The sequence below is a fragment of the Patella vulgata genome, chromosome 8, assembly GCF_932274485.2.
Source record: "Patella vulgata chromosome 8, xgPatVulg1.2, whole genome shotgun sequence".
NCBI lineage: Eukaryota > Metazoa > Mollusca > Gastropoda > Patellidae > Patella > Patella vulgata.
Genome location: NC_065886.2, coordinates 52,316,453 through 52,336,689, shown reverse-complemented (window position 1 = coordinate 52,336,689; position 20,237 = coordinate 52,316,453). Strand labels below are relative to the sequence as shown.

At 34.5% G+C, this 20,237-nt stretch overlaps 1 protein-coding gene across 1 annotated transcript; it reads right to left on the bottom strand.

Annotated features, from left to right (window-relative positions):
* Nucleotides 1-2,362: 2,362 nt before the first annotated feature.
* On the bottom strand, nt 2,363-18,396 carry LOC126831047 (sodium/potassium-transporting ATPase subunit alpha). Its single transcript, XM_050561648.2, has 16 exons — nt 18,082-18,396; nt 14,741-14,911; nt 12,566-12,769; nt 11,533-11,646; nt 10,921-11,173; nt 10,179-10,646; nt 9,785-9,896; nt 9,219-9,351; nt 8,768-8,960; nt 7,872-8,184; nt 7,311-7,630; nt 6,890-7,139; nt 6,454-6,628; nt 6,134-6,264; nt 5,520-5,621; nt 2,363-4,923 (listed from the first exon to the last, which is right to left on the bottom strand). The coding sequence occupies exons 1-16, from the start codon at nt 18,112-18,114 to the stop codon at nt 4,803-4,805; spliced, it is 3,093 nt and encodes a 1,030-aa protein (XP_050417605.1). The 5' UTR covers nt 18,115-18,396; the 3' UTR covers nt 2,363-4,802.
* Between the last annotated feature and the right edge of the window lie 1,841 nt (nt 18,397-20,237).

Genomic DNA, 20,237 nt, shown 5'->3' with positions numbered 1-20,237 from the left:
TTGTTTTAAAAGTGTAAGCGTGGTGATAATTAGGAAATTTTTATTTCACTTCTGGTGAGACTTTGTTTTGGTCACAACTAATTGATCACGATTTCAGAAGGTTTATTCCAACACATTAGAGCTAATAACCATAGGCGTACGGGCTCGATGACAGTTAGGGGGGCAGAACCCGAAATGCCCGAAGAAAATTCGGGTGTACAGACAGCGGCGCCGATCTTCCTCGAGAGGCGAAGAAGCAGAGCTCCCCTTGTATTGTACCCCCCCCCCCCCAAGAAAATTCGTGAATATTTGACGGCTGCAAACATAATTTCCTGCTATTTCAGCCCGTCAACAAAGCAACTTCAAAGTGGTCTAATATAGCCTAATTAAGATGGCTGACTCGAATTCCAATCAAAAGATTCCAGTCTGTGAATACAGCAACTTCAATTTGGTCCAATATAGCCTACCTGCCTGACCCGAATTCCAAACAACCAATCAATCGTCGCGGGGTATGGGGAGCCTCACCCTCCCGGAGAAAATTTTGAAAATCTAACCACCGCAAATGCGTTTTCGGCTGTTCTAGCCCGTGTAAGCAACTCCAAAAGTAGTTTTGTGACCGAAATCCCATTCTAAATTCCAACCATCCAATCAGACTGTTGCAGCTGCATTCACAAATAATAATCGATGCTCGAAAAATGTCGCAAAAAATAGAGTGGCTCCAGACAAAATGTTTTATCCATAGTCAACTCAGTACAAATTTGTGGTATTCAATTAAAAGAAAAGTAAAATTGGTGTTTTATTAGGGCTCAATGACAGTTAGGAAAGAAAAACTAGAAATGCCCGAACAAATTTCAGGTTTACAGACAGCGGCGCCGGTTTTCTTCGAGAGGTGAAGAAGCAGAACTGACCTTATATGGACCCCCGAAGAAAATTTTGGAATATTTGACGGCCGCAAACGCTTTTTACTGCTATTCCAGCCCGTAAAATTAGTGTTTTATTAGATTTCGGGCACTTTTTTTTGCCAAGTAGATGAAATAAAATTTTTTTTTCACTTTACCCTTCTGCCCGAAAAGTCAGCTTGCCCGAAAGTTAGGGGGGCAGCTGCCCCCCCCCCCCCCCGCCCCCCTGGCTCGTACGCCTATGCTAATAACGGTGATGGAAGAAGCTAAATTGAGCTACCAAGTTCTGTGTGGAAAATCGTTAGTCACGTTTTGGAAATTTTGTTGGAACCCAAAGGGGGGAAACCCAATCAAAAAACCGTGCTTCGTCAATAAAACCTTAAAATAGGCCCTGGCAATTATATATATTGCTTGTCTATATATAATTTGTAACAAGGGACTCGAAGAACGAAGCTAGACATAGTTTTGTATGTGATTATATAGGGCTTTGATAAAATGCAGAGAATGACGTACCTTGGACGAATGCACTTGTCGGCCACTGAATTTTAACCCTACCCTCTGACCTCTGTGACAAATGAAATGAAATTTAACGTCCTACTGTTCTGCTCCTAACCTGGGCTAATGAAGACGGATACGCCATACAGTGTTCTATGAGGGAAATTTTGCCCGGGCAGCGGCACTACGGCCTACTCTGATTTCGAATTCCAACTGCCAAGGGATCTTTCACGTGCACGCCAATGTGTACACGGGACCTCGGTTTTTCGTCCCATCCGAACGATCTGTGACAAATAAGTTGGCTACTCATTGCACCATTATTGTACAAGGGCCAGGTTTACGACCCGTCTTCCTCATAGGAACATATATATGTCAACATTGCCGTTTGATTTACAGATTGAAATGAAATGAAGTTTAACGTCCTACTGTTCTGCTCCTAACCTGGGCTAATGAAGACGGGCATACGCCATACAGTGTGCTATGAGGGAAATTTTGCCCGGACAGCGGCACTACGATTTACAGATAGAAAGAATGAATAAATTACAGGTAACCAAGTACCTTTCATTGATGTCAGCAAACAATGTATTGAGAATTGGATAAACAGCTGGGAGTTTTCACTATATTAGTTAAAAACTAGATAATATAAAGGGAATATGCTGAAAATTTAAGTTAATTTGCTCCACTATAAACCAAGATATTAGCATTTGAATTTTAGGCACATCCTCGATCATCATTACTAAAGTCGGTACGATAAAAAACAGTCTCGATTATCCATTTTTGCATTTAATCATCAACAGATGTTGAGCAGCAAATCGGATTCAAAACCAATGAAAATCTGACCCATAAGATGGCATCGATTATGGTCTGGATAAGTTAATTAATGTCTAATTAATAATTTAGATAACATTTCAGGCCTAAAGAAAGACCTGCAATAGGCAGATTTAGCTCTTGCATAATGTATGTTTAAGGTAATTTACGACCAAACATAATTTTGATCCTAAAAGACTTTATTCCAATTTCAACGAAATTTCACATACATGTAGAATCATGTTACATATCTCTCCCTACATGACTTTTTAAACAAAATTATTTATAAAACTAGAAGCCCCGAATATAGAAATAATGCAATGTGATATGTGAATTATTGAATCAGCACTTATCATCACACAACCTATTTATAGTAACTAGAGTTTATTTTACAAGTCCCATATAAACCATGCCTTATTTTCAACCATTTTTTAAATGTCTCCTCCAGTCTTAATACAAATAGCTTTGTTTTTCTCCAGCATAAAACATTAAAACCATTCATCCAATGTTTAAATATTTTAATGTTTTATCAGTGAAGGCATCAGAGCCTCATTTCATCGAGAACTTTGATGTACTTGGGACTGGTAAAATAAGACTATAATTAATCATTTAAAATGATCATTAATTATATTAAACAAAAAAAGTTTGATCATCTCGGTATATGGGGGCTATAAAAAAAACAAACAAAAAAACAATTCTAGAAAATGGAGCAACTCGACAAGTTGGTATTTTTTGGATCTGTTTATTTTAATTAACACACATTAAAATGTAATCGATGAAAAACAAAGTTAAGAAAAGGTGGTAAACATAACTGCCTAACTGTTATATTATCGTAAATACACCAAGTGCCAAATCAACATTCACCAGTCACTAGCATACATATCAAATCGTGATTCGGTATTGCATTTCATCATGTAAATTTAACACCTTGCGCTAACAAATAATGTGATGGTTGTCTCCCCTGTTTTTTGCCATCTGCAACAAAAAACAAAGGAGAGAAAAATAAACAAAAAGGGTTTGAATAAATCTCTGTTGTACTCTATATAACATGTTTATTAATAATAATAAAATTATACAAATAGACTGGATAACAATATCTCGTATCTCATACTTTGATAAATTACTCAACGCCCCTCAAGAGTGACGAATAAATGAATCAACATCGAGGGTGAGTGACCGTAACCAGCGTATACAACAAGACAACCTATGACGGCTTTATTTGCGTATCAAAAAAACTTCTCTCTCGTCAAGGAGGGCTTGCAGGTAGGAGAGAGTAGGACAAAAAAAAATAAACATTAAAATCTTTCAATGTGCATTTACGAAGCTTAATAAAAACAAGTCTAATACATTCTATCATACAATAATTAAATGGCAGACGCCCCATCATGGAATCATATACATCAACTACCAAGCTAAAATGAACGAGCAAGTCTACGATTGTCCGATTAATTTCAACTAAGCTAATTATATATATGAGATATACAGCGTATGTACAAAACTGCTGGCTGTATGTATAATTGAAACAAAGTTTTCCAAATCTGAGGAGGGGGGCAATATATTTGCAACGTTTAATAATATTCCTTTTTTTTGTTCCCGACAGGTAATTCTGAGAGTAAACGGTTGATAAATACAGGTGTTCCCGACAGGTAATTCTGATAAATACAGGTTTTATGATGGAATGTAAGATGGGGAAAACTGACAAGTAAAAAAAAAAAAAGTAATGTGACGATTTCATTCATTCATCCGACCACAATCTCATTTGCGATAGAGTCACTAACAATACTGACAATAATTAACTAAAATAATATATGAGGCTAAAAATTATGATGAAAAAATATAAACAAATCGCATTACATAAAGGAGAGGGTATTCACAATTTAAAAACGCTAATAAAAATTAACTGATCGAAAATCGAATGCAAGATGTAAATGGACATTCAGTAACTATTATATATATTTATATATATTGGGATAAGTGATACACATTCCACTTACAAATGGTAAGCAATACTCATACAATCTGATCTCTAACAAATAAATTCAGTCACGAAATGAATACAGATCTTTACTTATATATAAAAAAAAGCCTACACAAAGAAGTTTGTACTTACAAATAGAGGTCATTGCTAAAATCTTAAAGACAATGTACATTAGCCACAGTGGTCATCTACTGTGATATATGGTTGTAATTTATCATGGCGAGTGATTTGTACATTGTATATAATATAAGTAATATTATTCCATTCTCAACATAACCAAGAAAATTTACATCTTTTAACTGATGTTTGTCTATCAGTCGACTTCGGCTATTACCATATGAATAGTTATTAGCCATAAACCGAATAAATCTAAGGTCTGAACCGAGAATCCGTTCAGTAAGGGTACATTCGACTTTAATAAATGCAATATAATAATAATAATAAACCAGTGATTGCTGTGCTCCTGAGTATAAGTATCACCATATCCTATTGTTAACCATGGATAGTGGAGTTATCTCAATACTCCAGTAGTTACCTCCCCTTTCCCATCCCACTAATAACAAGTTTTTGTTCCAACCCCTGGTAAACCTAACCATTGTATTTATTTATTATATAATTTCTTTATCTCTAAAATATACTGTGGTTTAATAATATGTTTCCCTTTCTACAAATCCTCCCGGACTTCTTCTAAGAATATATTTTCTACACTCATCATAAATAAAGATGGCCAAACTGAAAGGAAGGGCCGGTAGCCACCAAGTAAATCTGAAAAACACAAGAAACAAACAAGTTAGAAAAGGAAGGTAAACTTTGAATAGACATAATTTCGCAGTCACACGTTTTTAAAAGCATTGTAGAACTCAGGATTTTTTTTTCGACAAGATTAGGTCCGTCCGTACAGCAACAAGTTATTGTCAATGGTACCTTTTGGTGTAAAATCTGTCATTAAACTTAGGTAACTATAGAAACCTCATCTTCGATAGAAGGCTTGATCTCGCTTTAACTATGTACATCTAATCAAGGGCTTCACGTAATACCCTGCATATTTTGGCACTAATTTCGATTGGGTATTCACCCAGCTTGTGAGTCTTGCGCTTTCCAGCTAAAATGTCTTATCTGTGAAAAATCGAGTCACAACCTCTGATTGGACGCTACTGTTCACGTGTCTGTAGCTATAAGTTTGGGAATTGTCAAGTTATCTAGCAATGTCCAGATGTTGTAAACCTCTCAGTCGTTGCTTCAGGAACATGTTTAAACGCTAGCTGTGTGGTAATTTGCAATGGAGTAGGTTGTTGAATTGTATCAGAAATGTTTTATCTATAATTGCTACTATCAACTATAGAAGATATATGAAAACCTACCTTAAACTTTGCATACGAAGACCCTGATCTAAACCAGGACAATAAGTGAGGAAAATAGCCAAAACTGTTTCAAAGAATAAACCAAATGTCAAACGATGATTCCTGAAAAACAAGAAAACATTTTTGTTAAAATCTACAAATGCAAGGTTTGGGGGGAATATGAAGTGTATGTACCATATTACAACAATTCACTGTGGCATTGTGTTGCGAGTTGCTCCTGCAGGTTGATTTATTAACACATTAATAGAATTAATAGAATGCTGTATACCACTAAGTCTTTCAACAGATGGAATTAAATGAGTAAATGAAATGGGGTTTAATGTCCTACTGTTTTGCTACAACTGGGCTAATGAAGACGAGCATACCCCATACAGTGTGCTATGAGGGAAATTTTGCCCAGGTACCAGCGCTATGGCCTACTCTTATATTGAATTCCAACTGTCAAGGGATCTTTTACATGCATGCAAATGTGTACACCGGACCTTGGTCTTTCAGGCCATCCGAGTGACCAGACAGCTTTCTTTGTGAGGCCTTTTCGTCCTGCACCACTGACAAGAGGAAGCCATGTGGGAAAATCCCAATGAACAATTAACTGAGTAAAACTGAGAACTTACTTCATTCCTTGTTGGAAGAGGGACAATCTTCTTGTTTTACAGATAATTAAATCAGCCCATTGGACAATAACAATAGATACGAAGAAAGCTGTATGGGTGGTGTATTCCAAGATTTTACGTTGGTTGTAGGTCTGAAAAAAACAAAAAGATTAAATAAATTCTATGCAAAATACCGAAATTTGATGCTTAATATTGAAATAGCATATTGAAATAAATGCGAATACTTTTGGGTTTTTCAACTTGTAAGTCAGATAATTAATATGAATTCAGAAGTGTTTCTTGCTGTACAAATGTTTTAATATTACAGTTATCAGACTTACCCATTCCTGACCATAAGAATCTTCTAAATCGTTAATACCACGAGAATCCCATGCTTTACGGATACCGAGTAGACGGCTTATCCAGAAACCATTTTCACCGTGAATAACGAAGTAGACAAAGAACCCAGCAGAAGCTTGAATCATACCAATTTGACCATAGGCCATACTGATCAATCTGTATAATAAAAACAAATACAATTGTTTAAAATATCAACGGACAATCTTCATACTTTGTTTAAGTCAACAGTTAATAAGGTCTATTTTTTAAAAAAACAAATTTTTATTTTTACCTAAGATCTAATTGATGTTCAGAATGGCAGCCATTCAAATATCTAGGCCCCCGAAACAGGTTTTGGCTCGGAAGACGTAAAAAATGGTCAAAAGCTAAGTTAAACTTAGAAAAGATAATTTTTACAATTTTAAAAATTGTACGTACCGTTCGTTTACAAGTTTGTCCTTGAAAGGATCACGAGGTTGTCTCTTCATGATATCGTTTTCAGCTTGTTCGTAGGCGAGAGAGATAGCAGGTACCATGTCAGTTCCCAGATCAATACACAAGATGGTAATGGTTCCGAGTGGTAGAGGAATATCACACAAGATGAAGAACAAGAATGGGGAAATCTCAGGAATGTTCGAGGTCAAGGTGTAGGCGATGGACTTCTTCAAATTATCAAAGATCAAACGTCCTGGAATTAAAAATAGGAAACTTGTATTACACAAACAAATGTAGATAAAATTAGAAATCAATGTAGCTACATGACTATTAAATATTTTATTTAAAAGGTCATTTAAAAAGATAACGTAACTTGGTGATATTTTTACCGAATTTAACGAACAGATTAGAAAAGAAAACTTACCTTCTTCTACACCAGTAACAATGGAGGCAAAGTTATCATCTAATAAGATCATGTCAGCAGCTTGTTTACTAACATCACTACCAGCAATACCCATAGCAACACCAATATCAGCTTTCTTCAGAGCTGGAGAATCATTTACACCATCACCAGTTACAGCAACAATAGCACCTTGTCTTTGACAACCCTCAACAATAATCAACTTCTGTTGGGGAGAGGTTCGGGCAAATACGATCTCGTTGTGGTTTCTCAAGATTTCATCAATTTGGGCGGGTGTCATATCGCGAAGATCCTGACCGTGAATGACAGCAGCCTTGGCGTCACTGAAATACAGATTTATAGTGGTTTTTATTTCTATTTTTATTAAGTAGTAACATCTCTATAAGAGTTTTAAGATATTTATTCCAAATTACAGTAATTGTTTAAAAAGTATCAATCATTGGTATTATTGTTGAGCTGTTACTTCAATGTATCTATTGCTTACAAAGCACTATTATTATCATTTGGACAGAATTTTTTCAAAGTACTAATCGCTCGTATTTCCGACAAAGCAAGGTTACTTACCGAGGGTCAACTTCTTCAACAGGGATGCCGCGCTCTGAAGCCACATCTTCGACTGTCTTGCTGCCTTCCGAAATAATTCCGACACCCTTGGCAATAGCCTTGGCTGTGATAGGATGATCACCAGTAACCATAATAACTTTAATACCGGCACTTCGGCATTTACCTACGGCATCAGGTACGGCAGCACGAGGAGGATCAATCATAGACATTAAACCAACAAATCGTAGTCCAGTGATAGGGAAGTTAGGTCCTTCTGGGTCAAATTCATATCCTGGAGGGAACTGTTCAGTTGGTAACATGTAGTCACAGAAACCTACAAAATAACATCAACAATTAAACAACTAGTACAAAGTTAATACAGTTGTGCTTGTGGTACATTTTATTTCAAATCAATAAATTCAGGGTGCCTCAGTAACCAAAACCTCCTGGATTCTCAACCCTCCTGTTGGTTTATAAAGTTTCTCAGTATTATCCAACCTGGTTTTTCCATGTCAGTGAGGGGGATTGGATGGCCGAATAGTTAGTGCATGAGCATTGCACCATAAGATTTGTCACAAAGTCATCAAGTGGCGTGGTTTCGATTCCCCGGTTGTACGCGACAAGGATTAGGGTCGCCTGTCCAAAACAAAGGTCCCATGTTAGTGGTGTTGAATGGGACAAAAATAAAGGTCCCACGTGCACCATTCCTAGCATTATTAATGACACTTGACTGTTGCAAATCCGAATAAGGGTAGGTTGTAGTGTCACTGTCCGAATACAATTTCCTTCAGAACATCTGGCATATGCCAGTCTTCATTAGATTAGCCCATTTATTGCAGAATGATATGACCGTTAACCCTTTTCTATTCAACTTCCCATTTCTATTCAGTTTCCCAATAAATTCTCAAATTACATACCAAGTACTCGCTCTCCAAGACCACCAAGTTCAAGATAAGCAGCATTGAAAGCCTCTCGGAAATTATCATCTAATGGAGTTTCTTTTCCGTTCAATAAAACATTGGAACAACGATCCATAATTCTTTCAGGAGCTCCTTTCATGACAAGGACCATACGTGGGTCATTTGGATCTTCAGTTTCATGAATAGATAGCTACAAAAAAAAAATAAACATCATTAAAAAATATCTTTTAAGCCAAGTACTACAGAAATGTCCATACCAACCTTCCAAAATCAAGGACTTTTTATGCCAATAAAGGAATACAGCTATAAAATTAGCGCCCAATTGTTAATCTAATATTTGCTATCAAAAACAAACGGATACATAAATTCATTTGAATGAAAATGGATCTGTGTTGTAATCAAGATTGAAGATGACGGGGACCACAGTAGATTCAATGACAATATTTACCTGATATTTATTGGTTGAGTTGAAGGGAATTTCACAGATTTTCTTGTTTCGTCGTCGGAATTCAGTGACGTTACCAATAGACAATTCAACACATTTCAACAAAGCTGATTCAGAAGCATCACCATTACATTCTCTGTGTTAAAAAAAAAATTGATCAAATTCAGATTTTAGTATGGATATGTTAACCCGAGAGAGAGAAATGGGGTTTAATGTCCATTTGACAGAAACTACGTCATTTTGGTTCAATGGTTCAATTTTATTTCTAATAATTCAATTTTATTTCAATAATTCGCTTGAGCAAAGGGGTCTTTAGCAGTGGGAGAAAACCGGAGGACCCAGAGAAAACCCACGAGGTTAGACGGGCGACCCTACTCCTTGTGATATGTTAACGAAACTAATCCAAAAGAAGAAAATTCAAACACTGTAAGGATATATAGTAGTCTTAAAAGTTTTCAATGAAAATGAATAACAAGTTTGTGAGTTTTAGACATCTATATTGAGAACAGATATCATCAAGTACTGTGTTACGGGAAATTAATAATACATGAAAGAAAATGTTCACATACTTCTTCAAAATTGGGACATTTTCTTGACCAACTTTGAACTCGGCACGGTTGCACAACATAGCAATTCGCGCCAAGGCATTCCATGTTGGGTCATTCCTGCTGTATGAGGCATCTGAAGAAAAAAACAAAGAATAAATGAAATAATTCAGAAAGGTAAATACTTTAATAGTAATGAATGTATTGAGCAGTAGGTAGGCTTTAAAAACTTTTAAATCTTGTTCAATAAACCTCAAGGCAGGTGTCCGATCAGAAAATATTTCATTCCTGTGTGAAAAGGGCTTTGGTAGAAATGAAACAAGTGTAAATTAACGTAAAGGCAGGACTTTGATCGAAAGATATTTAATTCCCGTGTGAATAGGACTTTAGTAGAAATGAAATAAGTATAAAAACTTACTAGATTGATCATCACTAGTATCGGCTTCAAGAATATGACCATCGAACCACATGTGAGCGACTGTCATTCTGTTTTGGGTGAGTGTACCTGTCTTATCCGAACAGATGGTAGAGGTAGATCCTAAAGTTTCTACAGCTTCCAAGTTCTTGACCAGACAATTCTTCCTAGCCATACGTTTAGCAGTGAGAGTCAAGCATACAGTGACAGTAGCCAGTAAACCTTCGGGTACATTAGCAACAATGATACCAATCAAGAAGATAACGGCATCTAACCAGAAATAACCTAATATGAAGGCGATAATAAAGAAGGACACGCCCAAGAAAACGGCCACACCAGTAATCAGATGGATAAAGTGAGCAATTTCCTTAGCGATGGGGGTTTCTCCAACTTCCAGACCAGAAGCCAAGTTAGCAATACGTCCCATGACAGTCTTATCGCCAGTCTTCACAACAATACCACGGCAAGTTCCTAAAAAAATACAAAAAAAACATTTCCTTTTTAAAATGGTTCAAAGATTATATACGATCAATATAAAACTAACTTTTGTCTGGTGCTGAAAAGATTATTTACGGTCAAGATGGTCCTCAAATAGTTATTTCTATACAGTGAGATACAATTCTTCTATTGCAATGCACCGAATTAAGATATTTTTTTTGTTGGATTCTATAGGACTTGCAAATTTTGTTGCTTTCAATTGCATTCAGAGTGTCTCTAATTTTTATAGAATTGGATGTAACCTTACCTTCGACGGCATTTGTAGAGAAGAAAGCTAGATTTCTTGTTTCTAAAGGATTTTCATGAGTAAATTCAGCTGTTCGTGTTTGTGGTTCCGATTCACCAGTGAGAGAGGAGTTGTCTACCTTGAAACCATGGGCAGAAATAACACGTATATCACCCGGAACTCGATCACCAAATTTGATTTCAATAACATCGCCGACAACAAGCTCTTCTGCTTTAAGATTCAGTTTATCACCGCTTCTTATACAGACAGCATACTGAAAACATAAGATATTTTTTTATATCATAGGACACTTGGTTATTTCTTTCTAAAATCTTTACAATGTGCTTATGGGTTTTATTTGTCAAACTTTCTGGTGTAGGCAAGAAGGGAGATAATTCATAGTTTCATGCTACTGAAATAGTTTTAGTGGGCTTTATCCGAGAATAAATCTGTTTCTTTATCCACCAAGAGACTTTAATAATGGCATTAAAAACCTGTCAATAACCTAACCACAGCACTGTTACGGCATTACACATGAAATGGGGAGAATTTCTCCCAAGCAGCTACCAAATTCCAAGGACAGCTCAATGTAGGAGAAGGTGAAAAAAAACTAAAGGCTTATCGAAAACTTACTTGAGGAACCATATTTTTGAAAGAATCCATAATCCTTGAACTTTTAGCTTCTTGATAATAAGAGAAACAGCCTGTAACTATAACGACAAGTGCGAGTACAATACCTAAATATAACTGAAAATAGAAAAAAAAATACAATTAATTAAAAGTATATCTAGATATCAATTCAAATCAATGCTGTGGCTTACATTAGCTGGGTATTATAAATACTATGGCTATTCACAAAGCAAATTTCATCACAAATCCTACACTAGATATAAATTTTATATGGAATATGTGGGGTAAAATTATAGATTACCGAATGACAGAGGTGGGAAATATATCCCATCTTATCTATATATAATGTCAATGGCTGACGAGTGCTTCTTGACATTTTTCTCGAGAGTTCGAGTTGGTTTATGATAAAATAGATTATCAGGACTTGGTAACAAATTAAATCTTAATACAACTGGCTCAGTTGATTCTAATTTCTAAATTTTAGATACTGCCAGTTTCACAAGTTTGTTGGGCAATCACCTTTATTATTGATGTGCAATTTTTAATAGCATCCTTATTGATTCGTCTCAAGTAGTATTTACTGATTATTTATGACTTCTTGTAGGGGCAGTTTAAAAATAAATAATTCAAAGAGAATATGCTCAAAATTTCAGTCAAATTGCTCCACTTTAGAATGAGATATCAGTGAATAAATCATCATTATTAAAATTGATATGATAATATCAATTTTTATGTTAAATCATCTATCACAAAATGTATTCCAATTCAATAAATATCGCAGGCTAGCAAGGGCATCAAAGTTGATTATGTTCTGGATAAGTTAATTAATGTCTAATTAATAATTTAGACAACATTTCAGGCCTAAAGAAAGACCTGCAATAGGCACATTTAGCTCTTGTATAATGTATGTTTAAGTAGAACAGTATGACCTACAAAACAGTCGTAGGGTCAAAAAATAAAGCAAATGTTAATCATGTACTTGTGAATATACCATGCCAATAAATTAGGTCGACCTGAAATATATAGTTTTACTTACATTATCTCCTGGAGGGTCTTCAAGTGCACTAGCTTGGATGGAGTAGGCAATAAAACATAATATAGCTCCTATCCACAGTAGTAGTGAAAAACCACCGAATAATTGTTTGCAAAATTTGATCCATTCTGGAGTTGTTTTTGGAGGCGTTAAAGAATTTGGTCCGTCTCGTAAAAAAATTTCTCTTGCTTTTTCTACGCTCAATCCCTGAAGATAAAATTTATTATTTAACACACAAACCACACAATATAGATAACTTGAATAAAATCATGCAATCTGTACGAACCTGTACAGGAAGGACTGGGTAATAACAAACAATATAAACCATGTAATAATTATCAATACAAACATGCTACAATTTATATTCAATACCAGACTCATTTTTAATACTGAAAGTAAATTTCAATGATCTTTTTCAGATTAGCGCCTGTAGAGCTTTGTAAACAAATTTTCATTAAAATGGATTGATTTCTGACACCTAGGTATCTATGAGTGTTGAAACGCATAGCATCGTATTAACGTAAAGCATGCCGCAGAATCAAAAAAAAAAAAGAAAAATAATTGATAAGAGTACATAAAGTGCAATGCAATTATGTTGAAAATCAGCACACAGGAAACATGCTAAATTTTGTGACATAAAATTATTTATCTTCGAATTTTTGTGTTTTGTTTGTTATCAAATGGATTTTATTCAACTAAACATTTAAAAGAATATTTTTTGTTTTGTTTATTTAAATATATTTTGTTATACCTAAATTAATTTTCATTTCCTTCAAAAGATTATAACCGTTAAAATGTCCAATTTAATTCAGTTCAGATAACAGATTAATACAGACATTTTGACTTCCTTCCTACTGTAAGCTAGAAGTTTTTGAGAGCTTGCAAAATTAATATAGATGACTGATATAAAATCACAAATCTCTGTAAATTTAAAAACGTTGTTATGGATGTACAGTGGGGATTATAAAACATAAGCTTAAACAATATCCCTTTAGACTTAACTTGTGGACTAAATATTTATTTAATACTCGTGGTTCATGGAAACTTTGGCTTTAATGTATGTCAAAGTAGGCCATAGTCAATGTGACACCTTACCAGGGACGCTTATCCTCAAAGTTAGGCAAATATTTGAACAAGGGGTACGCTTACCTCATTATTTCTTAGCTGAACTAGGTCAGCAGAGTTATTGGCTTAAAAAAGTTCGCATTACAATTTTCTTTGTTAAAAAAAAGATATATCTGAATGAAATGTACATGAATAGTTGACATGCAATTTTCTAGTCTAATGAAGCAATGTGCATGCAATGACACTCGAGAGCAAGATATTACGCAACATTATTTAACACGCAACACTCACTCACTACATGCAGTAAGGCGACATGCAGATTGAGCTCAGATGTGTGTTTTCTCGACAAGACTAGTTTCAGAACCATGGAAGTCATTCATCACACAACTCATCATGGCTGCTGTGAAATATATTATAAAAACAGAAAGAAAAACCATGCTATGGCAAAAATTAGTGCCAAAAAATCTAGCAAGGTTCAAGGTCAACACCATAAATCAAGCAACACAACAGATTTCATGATAGCATAGTTTAGGCCAATTCATAAAATTACAAGATTCAAGTCTGTAATATTCATGTGTGTTTTAAAAGAAATGTCGAAATGGGAGTGACTGAGTCATCTGCGTGCTCAACAACAACAAAGTTTTATAGTAACTGGTGAGCAGAATTACACTGAAGCATGATTATCAATTGTAGCATGTTTTGCAGAATTTCTATCTTAAAAAAAAAAAAAAGGATCACTGGATACATCAAATTACAAATATTACCAACTGACTAATTCGTTCATGCAATATGAATTTGTATTGAAACGTAAGAGTGCATGATATACACAATTATATTATTATAAACCAAATGATATGAAGACAAGCAAATGAAATAAATGAACAAGAATAATACACCCAGCAGTAAATGCTACATGGTGGTTCATTAAAACGTAGCACACTAAATTAAATGTCCACATTAAAACGGTAATCCATGTATTCGCTGTGGAAATGGATACATGTATTTAAGTTGTGTATTTTAGCCACACTTTTATAAACCAAATAACTGAACTTTATATATCACTATTTCAACACTATATATCCCAGTAATTTTACACTTGTAGATTTCACATACCATATTAGGATCTGAACACAGTTTTTCATATAATTCCTCAATAGGCATTTTATGTTCGTCCATGGTCAACTCCTGTTTAAGATCATCAAGATCTTCTTTGCCTTTTTTTTTCTTCTTTTTCTTCTCATCTCCGCTTGATGTGACGGCATATCTGTAGCTTTCAGCACGTTGCTGCAAAAACAGAAACGAACATACATTATAATTTAATATCAGTAGATGAAGGTTAATTAAACGAAAGCAGCGGCTTTTAAATTCTGATAATCTTCTATGCGATACCTAAAAATGGTTACGCTATGACAATTACATGTGCCTTAGATGATTTTTTTTTGTTATTTCATTATATATAGGAAGAGATGATGCCATGTATTTTAACGTTTCAAATGAGTCGCATCTCTACTCAATCGAATTAGATATTTTATAAGATAGCCAGATGTGGCTCTTTCTAAAATTTTAGGAATTTTTTTCTCTGGATTAATCAAACCTGCTGTAGTGTGGAGATCAAAGCTACTATTGCAACATGTAAGAAATAGAGCAGACAGCATAAAATGCAGAGAGAATTGGGATTTTATCCAGCATGGTGGAATTATTGAACCAAGTTTATTTATGGCATTTCTAGCAATCACATTATGGTTAATTACAAAGCTGGCCTTTTACCAGACAACACTCTAGTCAGTCAATACAGGACATTAACCATACTGTTATTATGTGACCTTGCCCAAGGTCATCATCGTGTGCAACTGAATATCAGTGAAAATTCATATCCAATGTGAAACACTCCTTTGCAATGATTATTGGACGAAATTTAAGTCAAAAGAAATAAATACTTTTTAAAAAGATTGTATCGTCATAGTGATTTACCTTTTTACCCTACAGTATAAAGACCCTAATAAAAAAAATAATGGAGGTATTGTAGTAGCCAAGTGTATAATTCAATGTTTATCAATAACTTCTGTTAATGGTGTACTACAGGTTTTAACCATGATAACAATGAGAATGACTCACTCATGAATGTTGAATTGACCTACAATAACACATAGCTTTATAATATGTTAATCTAAAACATTATTTTTAATATATAATATTTATCATTCTGTAACCTACACACATCAGGCAGTAATTTTTATATTCAGCGTATTTTTGTCATTGAAAAGTTAACCAAATGACTAGCCTATTTTAGTAGCATTTGGGTCATTCAGTTAAACACTTGGTATTAAGTTTAGTTACCGGTACAATAACTTACAGTTACAATGTGTTTCAACATGATGTGTTTTTAATTTATAAAAGGACCGTTTTCGTACAAACTGTAGGCCTACTGAAAAACGTGCATGAAATTTCAAGTGGGTTTGATATTCAGATTAGGGTAAATAAGCTCTTAAAAGTAATCTAGTAGTAAACTTTTTATGTAATAGAATATGAAATTTAAAATGTATTAGCAGGTATCAGTATTCAGTGCATGTATTTATCATTTTCAATGACAAGTGAGGTCAAAGTGAAATGTTCTAATTAGATAGAAGTTAGTAGATTTTACTGTATATCTATCTGATTATACAATAGACCAGTCACAGTGATATAACAATGACAGAGATGGATACCTGCAATGTATAACAATGAGCTTAAGTTACATAAGAAACAATGGTTATGCAATGAAACAGAGAAGTTAAGCCTCATACAGATAGATTTAATGACAAACTACCCTTAACCCTACTCAACTATAAAATATGGCCTGGAGAAATATTGAAGGTAACCTTTATAAAATCACTCAAGGGTGACGGTCATAAAAACTTCTTTTCTTTAAGCCTCAGGTGACTGATAAAAAGCTGCAGAACTAGCTGTCTACTACAAATGACATGTGATAAATTAAGCAGAAATTTTCCATAATTTTATTCAAACCAAGCCTTGTTTCATTTTGTCCTTGGTTTAACATTCATATCTTCAATAAATGTGAAACGGAAGAAATTCACAAACTGATATTGTGCACCTAAAAACTAGTTTAATTATATCATTATGGATGATGCTGATATTTTTATGGCCATGTGTACAAGATCAAGAATGTATTGTTTTCTTAACTAACTACAGCACACTTACTCTGAAAATTTTATTTTTCACGCTTTCAATGAATTCAAAGCCATGTTAATCTTACATCTAGATACGGTAGTAGATAATGCAATTGTATACCCCTGTGCAAGTATGATTTATTTTGCCAGATTCTGGTCGAGCAGGCCTATTCTTTCAGATCATGGTTACAGTGTTGTTATCAAAATCAACAAATTTAACATCTTATCAGTACGGTCCTACACATTCTAAAGAATTTTGTTCCCTTAAATTAAAATTTAATGAACTAATTCTGAATTGAATTGGCCATATTACATTGGTTAAATTACTAAAAATGTGAATTTCTGCTGGAGGATTTCTATTCTCTTTTCAAACTTTTTTTTTTATATCAGCTCAACTTTGGGCTAAAAAAATTATGAATAACTTTTTTTTTTAATTATAATTTATTGTGCATCAATGCATTCATTGACTAATAATAATAAAATAGAATTGAATTGGATTACTTTAGACTAGCTAGATATTAAAAAAAAAAAAAATTAAAATACTACACCTGAATTTTTTTGATAATATATTATTACACAACCAACCGAACCGGTCTGGTATTGCTACTACATGTATTGGAAGGATTTTAGTGTTGGAATGTTAGGTCTACATTTGTACCATAAATTTCTAAAAAATTGATTCAATTTCATGTTTTTAGGGCAGGCCCACCTGTCAATTTTAATTTCAGTTATTTATAAATAAAGTTACCGGTAAAAATATGGATCATACTTTAGTCTAAAATCTGGAATTCAAATCAAACACTCAAATTCAACGTTTAAAGTGCCATAAAATGGGATTTTTTGTAAATAACCTAAAAGTCCTCTAAATAAAACTGCTACATATTCATGACTTACTCAGGCCAGCCTCGCACCCATGCGATTTCCACTATTCAGATAGGGATAATGCTTTTCATGTTTTCAATATCAATGCTTTTATGTTCAAGTCTAAAATACAGACAAACTTTTCCATGAAGGATCTATTAGTTTAATGCATGAAGCCAGTGGAAAAACACTAGATCCTAATTCTAAATGAGTCAGTAAAGAAACCGGCTAAAATATCCACAGGTTTGTGTGTTATTCTTGTCAGGGCACGCCATCTTGAAGTGATCGGACAAAAACCGTTATCAAAACACTCTCAATATCACTAGAGATATGTCCATGTGTACAACATTGTGTCTATGTTTAAATCCTATTATTCAGCATACAAATTTGCTGTTAAACTCGTAAATATAGTATATTTTAGCTTACCTGATCACCCGACTTCACCTTCTTCGACGCCATCGTAGACTGGGGCGGTCGTTTGAGAGCGCTTGACGTAAAATCAGCGTGCGGGAACTGTCAATCAAGTGACGTCACTAGGGAAAATTCCTTAGTATTTCTTAATTATTGTCAAGTTTTTTCCTTTCAAGCGCTATTCCGATATCCTTTACCGGCAAAAGGCACTTTTCACTATAAAATCCTGAATTCTAAAGTTGTTCTTATACTATGAGAAACACGAATATCACGTGACCAGTATGACTGATCAAAATGGAGGACGGCCTTCTGTGACCACCGGAATGGAAGTGGTATACTAATCGAGAAAATTTACAGTTATATATACCAGAAAATAGGACAGGAAGTGACGCGAGGCCCGATTTAGTTGAGTAACTTCGCTATCATCACCTGCAATGTACATGACATAATCCATCACATCGACAATCAAGTTAGCGAAGCGAGACGACCGATGGCGATACGTAATCATGTTATGTGTAGCGAAATTGTCAGTTTTTCTTTTGTCTATAATAAAATAATAGATCATACAACATCATGGCTGCATATCTATTTGATTTTCTACTATACTCAATTTTTAAAGAATAGTTTAGACGAGCTACTGTATGTCAGATTTTCGTTGTTGGCCATTATATTCCCCAAAATGTCTGTTTTTCTCTGGACATATCGATATAAGGTAGCATACCAACATTTACTTAATATGCCCCCATTCCCTTCCCCGTACTTGGTTTAAACTTTTTAAAACAGAAACTTATCAAGTGATTTTTTTGTAGGAGGAAGGAGGGGGTCAAGTGTTGTCAAAAGATAACTCGACACTTTTTAAAAAAAATATTTTGTTATTGTTTTATTGGGTTATTTTTAGCATCAAACTGCAATTTTTGTGATATCCAATATATTGACCAATAACATAAATTTGTCTGAAAGATTCCTAAGGTTGTTGAGAAATAAAATTGGGCAATACTATATTTTAACTTTGAATGGTTTTGCAATAGCCAATATTGGGGCATTGGTTAGACCAGTCACGCAATAATAAAGATATATCTTCTTTGAGTGGCGTTTAGCAATTGACACAAGTAAAAAACACAAAACAATAATATGGAACACAGTTACTGTTTTAATTAAAGCGACGTTTCGTTCAGGACCGTAACTAACTCAGAGCAACGAGGGGGGTGGGAATTGTTCTTGGGGGTGCTGTAATATTGCCGGACATTGTATATCTATTTTTTAATGTCGAAAACATTTTCACAGGGGGGGGGGGGGGCGAAACTTTTTGAAGGGGGGGGGGCTCTTGAGGGTTGAAAATGTTGAGAGAACCCTCAACTAAACGTCGCTTTAATTAAAACAGTAATTGTGTTCCATATTATTGTTTTGTGTTTATTAATAGAGATATATTAATTAGATTCTCCCCAATCTATAAGAAGATATATAGAGAAAATAGGGAATAACCCGTCGTTGTTATTATAGTCTAAACTTGATAATATCTTTATTTTAATCTTATCTCTGGTTTGCTTCATATCAGAAACGCTAACCTCATAGAATGGAATTGTTTATTTTTACTTTGGTGAAGAATTTAATCCCCAGTTGATGTTTGTTTTTCTTTTTTCAAAACAATATTTTATTCAGAATTAAAACAAGAAACAATATTTTGTTTCACTTTGAATAATTAAAATTGCACTCTTTCGGAGTGAAAACACGTAAATATCTGGTCTTCTAGAGACACCACACCTTGTCTTTAGGGACAAAATATATCGCATCTAAAATCGTAAACGACTGTGTCTGCTTTAACTTAAAATGCATGACAATAATAATTTCAACTCCAATTGGGGTCATATATCAGTAAGAGTTGTATTTCCACTTGAAGAGTAAACCCGACAATCGTAATTCACCACCCCACCCCCACCCCGTTTCTCACACGTTTCCCAGTGTTTGTTAGTATGTATTGTTTTTTTTAATTTAATTAGGAATTTAAACACGTAAGATTTCGAAACATCAAAGAGCATTGAAGTCCTGGGATATGGTTAGACGGTGACACCAGAAGAGCCCCTTAATTGGCAGATGTCGTAAGGTTAATCGCCAAAGAAGCCAGTTGGAATTTACAACGTGCTAATTGAGATAATACGTCATTAATGCAATTT